This window comes from Aplysia californica, unplaced genomic scaffold, assembly GCF_000002075.1.
Source record: "Aplysia californica isolate F4 #8 unplaced genomic scaffold, AplCal3.0 scaffold00484, whole genome shotgun sequence".
Classification (NCBI taxonomy): domain Eukaryota; kingdom Metazoa; phylum Mollusca; class Gastropoda; order Aplysiida; family Aplysiidae; genus Aplysia; species Aplysia californica.
Genome location: NW_004797754.1, coordinates 409,666 through 418,767, shown reverse-complemented (window position 1 = coordinate 418,767; position 9,102 = coordinate 409,666). Strand labels below are relative to the sequence as shown.

Genomic DNA, 9,102 nt, shown 5'->3' with positions numbered 1-9,102 from the left:
TGGGGGGGGTGGGGGGGGAAGCAGAAAGACAGACTCACTCTACTGAATATGCACTATAAAATATTGTGAACAGTTGTTGGTGATAGTCATGTAGGGAAAAGCGCTCAGCCACGTGGCATTCCAAGCGATTACTCGCGACTACCTGACATCTATTGCAACTCGGTAAATGCATGGGTGAGATCTGAATTGAACATTCTGAGAGTTTTTTCTGGGGATCCTGGGGCCTAGAATTTCATGTGTTGGCCTCTCATTCAAAGGTCCTGGGTTCGAACCGGGGTAGCGACCGAAGAATTTTCTACTCTAAAATTGTCTCCTTTCTCCTTCTTTTCTGCTCTCTCATAATGTTCTGTCGTCTGCTTTCGCCTCCTCTTTCTGCTCCCACCCCCTCGCCTCCTTCGCCCCCTCCTCTGGGCTCCTGACTCTTTCTGCCGCCTTTCTACTGCTACTCCTTCGCTTCTTCTTTCTGCCGCCTTTCTACTGCTCTCCTTGACTCCTTTTTACTGCTGTCTTTCAGCCACACCCCTGATCTTCTGGTAGGAAAGATATCTACACCTAGCCTTCTCGGACAAGTGCGAAAAATCTCGGAGGGCCCGTGTGCAAGTTGCGCATGTTAGAGATCCCTTGGTGGTCTAAAATTTATAAAAGTAAGCTTCAGCCGCCACCCGGGCAAATTTCAAAATTTCCTACCAACTGAAAAGGTTTAATGTGTCCTGCGCGCTCATATGACCTTATGCAGTTGCGAGCGCCGTAAAACACTTACAAAAACAGTAAAAAATACACTTTTCTCTTGTGATTCGTTGAGCCAATAAGCTAAAAGTTCTTCAAGTGCAGCTGATTACTTGACTAATCTTTAATCCTATAGAGGCCTATTTAGTGTTCTTCATGCCTAACTAAACATTACGAACAGTCACCAAACCAAAGGTCAGAAAACTTCTCTCAAAGATGTGTTTCGAGTGACCAATCAAAAAACATTTCAGTTTTAGTCTCCCCCCCCCCGCACTCCAACATATCTTTTCCATCACCAGATCAGTCCTTGATTTTATATGTCTGTGGAAAGTTGGGTGTGAAAATGCTGTCCATCGCTCTCTTTGTTCTGCGTGAGGATCAGTTTCACCAAATATCTGATTGTGTGGGCTTGTTGTCTAATCCAAGCTGTGCCGGTTGTAGCGAAAATTTGTTTTTGTCAGGCTTTACTTGTTGGTGTTTTTTGAGGATCAAAGTGTACGTTAAGGAGTGACTGCATTTGAACATCTAAATTATATATATAGTTAAAAACCTGTCATATGACAAAAACATGCATTTGAGCGGAGCGGAGCGTGCCTTGGTATAATGTGCATTTAGATGGAGACCACTATAAATGATTGCTTTGGTCTCATTGGCCATATCGGTAGCAGAAGCCACAGGTCATCGTAACCTTTAATTCTTCCATTACACTTTAAAAATATTCTCCCCTGCGAATGAATTGGTCATCATCAAACATTGATGGGTGAACTGTTATAATTATTATGTGTGTAACATTATTTTTATTTTTTAAAATTCTTTTTATTTTATTTTTGTTAGATAGTATTTTTTACATAGATTATTTATTGTATTAATATTATATATTTTTTTATGGGGGGTAGAAGGTGGGTGGTTATTTAGTTGCTTCATTTTATGGTTTATTGCTATTGGGTATCATATTCATAGTATCGATTTGCCCTTAGGTAAGGTTCCATTTCATTGTAATTGTATTTGCTACTTCTTCTTCCAAGTTCTTGATGACATTTATTAGTCAGTCAGTCCATGGTGTGCACAAACTCATCAAACTGATCCTTTAGGCTGCCAGAAAGTTTTCTCTCCACTGGTGTCGCTCTGATGTCATTTGTGCTCTGTGTGCTGTGGGATATAGGGGTTGTTCTCTGATCCCTGGCTGACTGGCCACATTGACAGAAGGATGTTTCACAAACTTTAAATTTGGAGTGCATAGTATAGGTCTATGCCGTTTCAGTTTCAGTATGTGTGGTTAGTTGGTTTATTTCGGGAGAGGTAATCGAGTACCTATTTGACATTGAAGAAGAGAATAACGGCAGGCTGAGGCGTGGGCCACAGACTGTCCCCGTCGTTTTAGGCAAGAAAAATTTTGAAATTATGCAAACTGAGGCCAAAAATGTGAAATTATGCGATTCTGTTAGATTTAGATCTAATTTTAACAAAGAATGATAAAGGGAAATAATCAGAAATTATGCCAAAAATGATCAAATTTTGCTACATTTTGCAGGGTGCATAAAACCATGGGGACAGAATACTGAAAGTTTCAAAGAGATCTTCGTACTAGAAGTATTTTAAAATTTGAAGAGTACAAAATGACCCCCAGACGTACGGATAGGGTTAAAAAGTATTAATCGTTATCATGTTTTACACTGCCATCAATCAATATATAATGTAGACCGTTTGGGGGATGGGCTGCTTGGGCCCTGCCTGTCAGAACCCACCTAGGCTGAGGGAGAAACAGCAGCCCAGATAGAGATGCTTGATAAAATTGCTCTGCCCAGGAATCACATGCATACTCATGTCATGTATTAGTGTATTGAACTTTGTACAAGTGTTTTTCAGCATACAATGGTAAAAGTAAAGAGCCTTTTTACCACTGATGCCCATTTTTTTGTGTCTAGTAAGGTGTTGCAGGCGACTGAAAAAAAATATACACAGATAGATAGCTCTTAATTCAAATTTTTACACTGTTTTTGGAAGAGCATTTAAGTGTCTTAACTCACCTGAGCCTCAGCTATTTTTCCCCCAACAACCATTGCAGCCTGACAGTTTTGGGGTATATTGAATTGTTAACCACAAAAAGACTGAGAGCTGTCATAATCATAATTTACGAAATACAACAAAAAAAAGAAACGCTCTCACAGAAAAATAAAACTGCATGTGTCGAATAGTTTTAATTTTTTTAATATTTTGAAAATGGCAGTGACTGGGGTTTACGCAATTTTTTGCGCCCCATTTATAATAAAATCATCTGTCGCAATGCGGGGGTGACTGACTTAGTGTTGTCTGTTTCAGCTCAAAATAAATTCCGAAAATTATTTTTAACGAAACTAAACAGGTGGTTCAACTGTTGGCTTGCCGCTTTCTGTAGCTTGTAACCGAAAAAACACAGGAGACATTGTCCCATAAATACACGAGAATAGGCTCAAATGAGTTAAAATAATAGGGATGGGTACACCAGACTACAAAACCTCCTCATTATTCTGACGGAGTTTTACATCATCAGATCACTCTCAGCCTCTTTTTCACTTTTACTCTTGTCATTTGCAGGTTGTGGTGCCTCTCCGAGACGGTGTGTTGATGCTGCGTAGAAAGACGGATGTCGTGGGCGAGGTGCCACAATGATACGGAAACAAAAGTTAACCCTGGTCTATGGGGCTCTCCATCAGATGTAGGGGCCTACTGGAATTGATTGGAATGTTTGACTGTGGTTTTTGCAAGTCACATCGATGGTGTCATGCTTGACCCGCATAATTGGAAGGAATTTTATAAGTAATTTTTTTTCTTCTGTAACCTTTTCTGAGATAAATCCTCAGAAATCAGGAGTCAGCTTGCTCTCTAAATGGTAAAAAAAACAAAAACAACCGTGGAATAATTTTTGTTTCTTCTCTCATCATTTAAACAGAAAGGTAGGCCTATATATGTGTCGGTGTTCAAAAATTTTCAAGATATGAGTGACACAGCAGGAGTATGCAGTGGAATGACAGAGACATCCATGTAACAGACAAATCCTGTCATAGATTGCAATAAATGTTTACATCATGATCATACAATAATGATTAAAGAATGCAATTGTTTTTATTACATCATAGACATTCCACTTCCAGTTTATCAGTTATTTCTTCTTTCTTTTCCAGGGATATTTCTTTGGATTCCCAAAGAGGTTGACTACACATCATTTGAGATACATAATATTTTCTATAGTCTAGTAAAAACAATAATTACATTTATTTAGCACAAACTATGTTCTACCTCAGGCTCTGTGTCCTTTATAACTAATCCATGTCCAAATAGTTTCTACTGCAGGGAAAAGGATCTGAGTAATTTTTTTCCCCTAAATTTATAAGTCTGGCCACTCCATGGAAAGATAACGTGACGATGTGGTGCCAGACCAGGATCAGGCCAGGTCACTGATTGGAAAAGTTTGAATCAACATCAAGATGCACCCAGCTTTTCCCCTCCCTCCTGTACACACATAAGTATGATACATCACCAGAATAATATATATTTAATAGTGTAATTATCTACGCAATCAACTTAGGCCTCCTGTGGGTCATGTAGGAACAATTCGCCGAGTTGGATGTTTTGCTTCATTTGATTTTTTTTCTTCTGCTTTGTCAATTCGTTACAGAATGTTGTCAATAGTTGGACTACTACATGCCTATCTGAATGCCTGTGTTAATACAAATATTTTTTTACAATGCATTACATCATAAAAAAATCAGACCTGGGATAGACATATAAGCCTGCTACAGCAGAAATCCTGTTATTACCGAGAGTGATACAGCCCACTGTGACACCATCGATGTGTTTTCTCCCCCACAGAGTGGTTTATACATTCCTTTTTACTTCCCTGCTTCCTGGGTTTTTTTCTGGAACATGTTGAAAATATCAAAGACTTGATGAGATATATATTATATTTAATTGACGTAGGCCTGCTGCAGAATACTCTTGGCTGCCAAATATTTTCAAATATGTGAACAACTTGTAAAGAAGTTCAATTTTCCACATCTTCTAAAATGTTGCCTGCTTGCAAATGTAAAGCACTGCTCAAGTTTTTTTTATGGAAGGATTTTGTTATTTCCTATAACGAGACAATGCACTCCAGCATTTTTATATATATATGCATTTTTATTTTAATCTATATTTTTTAAAAATGCGTTTTTGTTTTGTAAGCACTCTGTAGAGATCTTCTGTTTGATGCTCTGTTCAACTAACACCTTGGTCCAACAATAAATTATTTTGTCTACACTTGCTGATTTATTTTTATTTTTACTCCATTCCAAGCCTTCTTTTGTCTAATTCCACTACTTGTAATTCAGGCGTTAACTCCTACTACATCATACCTATTTCAACAGTCGGCGAGGTGGAGTGACAAATGGGACCAAAGTATTCTTCCCCCTGGGGATAACAATCTACTCATAAGAGCTGGTACCGGGTAATAGACCATAGAAATGGCACCGTCAAAGGTTCCAAAAAAGTAGAAAATAACGTGAAAGCATCTTTGAGGAAAAAAAGAGACAAATCATCACAATATGGGCCATTTAATGAAGGAGAAAAGCAAGAAAGACAGACATCATAGAGTAGAGGGAAGAGAAATGAAGGTAACAGAATTCAACTGTATTTCTTTCTGAAAACCATGCTTTTTTTTTTTGCTTTTTCTTTTTTTTTTTACAGAACATCAAATGCTCAATACAAATAAAACCCATTGAATGACCACAGGTGAACATTGGCCTGGATAAGGAAGCTTATCGTCCTTACTGACATGAATAGACGTTGAAACTTTATTTCATGTTTAGAGATATCTATGACAAAAATCGTGAAAAACCTGGAATACTGACAAGATTTTAGATCCATATAATTCATGAAATAACACATGTTTTAACTTTTTTATACACACCGGTATGAATCTATGTCAACTGCAACAACAAATTGACCAAAAAAAACTCGAATATTGAGACTGCTGTTACTGTTTGTAACATGGTTAGGGTCTTCATCATTGCACATTGGAGACGTGTGAATTTGATTCCCACACTGTTAAGGTATTTCATCTAGTATGTCATCTGTCTGTCTGCTGGGCTATGTAGAGTATGTAGTCAAACCACTTTGTACCCTCCCAAGGCTGGTCCTGACACTGACAGGCAGGGTTGGTTGGAGCAGTGTGGATGTAAGACTTGACTTACGACTTGCAAAACTTAAAAAAATATTAAAAAATTAGAGGGCAGATACTCTTGGTTAGGCCTGTGGAAAGAATGTCAGAAGAATAACAATTCTAGATTTAGCTATTTTTCAAGTCATTACGGTCAGTATGTGCAGGTCATATGTTAATGTTATGAACAAAAGATAGCTACTTTGACATCAGATTCATAATGAGCACCAAATTTAAAATAGATCGGATAACAAACATCAAACCAGTGCTGAGGTAATAACTCTTTCGAAATTTCCAACATGAATTAGTGTGCATCAAACATTGTCCAATTTAACTGTGGTGAATAGGGGGAAGGACGCGCAATCCATGCCTTTGGTTGGGCAACTGTGCTAGGTTGGGTTTCCATTTGCCTGTCTGTACAAATGTACGTGTATCGAGGCTAAGGACTTTTACTCCCTCATTCACGTAAATTAAATTCTTATAAATATGAAGATCAATCACTTCTTCAACCCTGTTTGTCAGGACCTACAGGAAAATGAAACCACGGCTACGTGTTGAACATTCTTGACAAAATCCTGTCACTTGATGAAACATATGTCTTCCAATTGTCGTATGAATTAAACTTGTGTCTTTGGAGTGCACTTTGAATTCGAATGGCCTCCCCATTACATCATAGGCAGTAGACAGAATCTCCAGTTCACTAAACTTATTTTTGGGTTCTTAAGTCAAAGCTCCACCAAGAAAGAGGGGCACAACGAAATACATGTCTACATGGTTACCGGTGTAGATGACACAAATCAACCCTTTTGACTTTAATAATAATGGTAAACGATACCTTTTAGTTGTAGTAAAAGTTTTACAGCACTTACAACACAATGTGGTCACACAATTTACAAATGCAAAAGATTAGAGGTGTTACAAGAGAGTAACAAACAAAAAAAAGGAGGAAGATAAGCACAATAGATGTTTAACAGGAAAGAAAGAGCAAACAACACAGAGCACCCACCAACTGCCCGCAATGGTATATTTTTAGGAAATTTTAAAGGGAATGTTTCCTATTAAGTACACACACACATTGTTTCCTTTGAGTACTCTTTTGAGTTTGAGTACTCAAATTCGTTTGATATTCATTGAGCTTTGTAGCGAAGTGGACACCCACTGTATGACAGAACATAAATAAAACCAAAATCAACATAACAACTTCCTCCATATATAAATAAATAAATAAAGGAAGACCTTTACAAGCGGCAGGTTTAACATTAATACAAACTACTAATACTAATAATGCGAGAAGGTACTCGGGGTACAAATTTCACAAAATGAAGAACTGGCTTTACCTTTTCTCAACACAAGTTCCGAAGGGATTTTCTTCATAGATTCAAAGAATTTGTTCTGCAAACAGGACTCCTTTATGAAAGAATACTGTGGTGTCCACTTTAGACTTTAACCAAAATCTGCAGGACCACAGGATTTACTTTGGTTTAGCTGATTTTTTTTGTTGAGAGGTTGCTCGAGTACTATAAAAAAAATTGGGGTATTTTTCGTTTTGGTTAACTGCGGTTTTCGGATTAACTGTTGGATTTAAGTGAACTCCACTGTATTGTACATTACAAACCTATGTAAATAAAATTTAAAAAACAACCACAGGTAGGCCTCACATACTCAGGGCTGCCCATCATTCTATTCAAATTTGGTGGATATGTTACGATTTTCATTCATTTTTCAAAAATACAAATTATAATACCCTGATTCCAATTTTTACAAAAATTTCACCTACCACAAACCATTTTCAACCTTCCTGATTTTCAGAGCAAAGAAAAACTAGCCATGGGTGAAAGTGACAAGAGACAGGTTAGCCTGGAAATTCTGCATGTCCAAAAGTTTTCTTTACTCAACAATGATGAGCCTGCAGGAACCTTTTTTCTCACCACGCCCTCGTTAATGTTACATTTAAAATTCATAAATGAACTTGCTTGACTACAACCCCTGTCCTTCATAAGCCAGGGCAGAAGACCACCCAGTGCCATATTACGAATTTTTAAGCCAGATTATTAACTTTTTTCGGGGGGCTGATTATTAAAACAAATTATATAGTTGTGGATGGGTACCCCTGCATACTGACACCAGTTATAAATTTGTCAGCAGATTTTCTCATCAACAGTAAACATCTTTTAACAGTAATTTGAATTATAATTTTGTCTCCTCATTCCATCAGTTTTCATATTTTGAGACCTATTCACACTCCTGACATGATGCAAGACATGACATTACAACAAAAATCTAAATAAAAATAGGTCAACAGCAACCATCATGAGAACTGGCCAAGGAGATCATTGCACCTTCTGCGACAGCAGCTGTAAAAGAATGTTAAATGACAACTTCACCTGAGACAGCACATGTTTGAATAAATTCTACACTACTAAGCTGCCATAAGCTGACAAAATGCCTCTTTTCATTTTCGGCACCATTTTTTAATTTGTTTTAATCGAAAGCCTGATTGTTGCCCTACTTATGTGAAAAAAAATCAAAGTGAAACTGTAACTAGTTTTTGTTTGAATACATTAGAATCCAAACTTCGGAATAATGCTTTTTAAAAAATGGTTACGCTGACAAAAAAACCTCTGTATCTCAAAACGGCTTTGATTTTTTTAAAGGCGTTTCGTCAGCTTACAGCAATAAGGGCTTACTAGTAGCCTATGTCCTTGAATGATGACATCAATCTGTAGTTTGTTCAAGTGTAAGAGCACAGAGTGATGTGAAAATAGTCATAAAGATTGATCAATTGTATACTACATGATATGATGTTTTAAGTCTCCATCATCACAATTCAGATCATTTCAAGGAGGAAGGATACTTCACATTAAAATTAAACTGTTAGGCCTGAGAGTAAAGAAGGATACAGTATCTCAACGGAAAGATGGGTATATTATCAAATATACATATACTTAAAATGAAACTTCCCCACACAGGAATCAAACTTTCATATTTTGCAAGAAGCCTAACCGACTGTAGCACAACAGGCCCCAGTCACCATCAACTCAACACAGGGATAGTGAACAAGTAGTGAGAACATGAGAATACCACGTGTATACAGTTCAGTAACCCTTAGGAAGGAAAAAACGATCAAAACAACCACGTTTAAAACAACCAGATCACAATGACATACAATTTTGCTCTGACAGTGAAACAGACAGACACACAAC

At 37.5% G+C, this 9,102-nt stretch overlaps 1 protein-coding gene across 1 annotated transcript in view; it reads left to right on the top strand.

The window, feature by feature from the left end:
• The window catches only part of LOC101845261 (O-methyltransferase MdmC), a gene marked incomplete at its 5' end in the record, with an annotated part of 11,609 nt that extends 6,608 nt beyond the window's left edge, over positions 1-5,001 (top strand). The window contains 1 exon segment of the mRNA XM_013086596.2: positions 3,301-5,001. Within this exon segment, the coding sequence (XP_012942050.1) occupies positions 3,301-3,375 (75 nt within the window).
• Between the last annotated feature and the right edge of the window lie 4,101 nt (positions 5,002-9,102).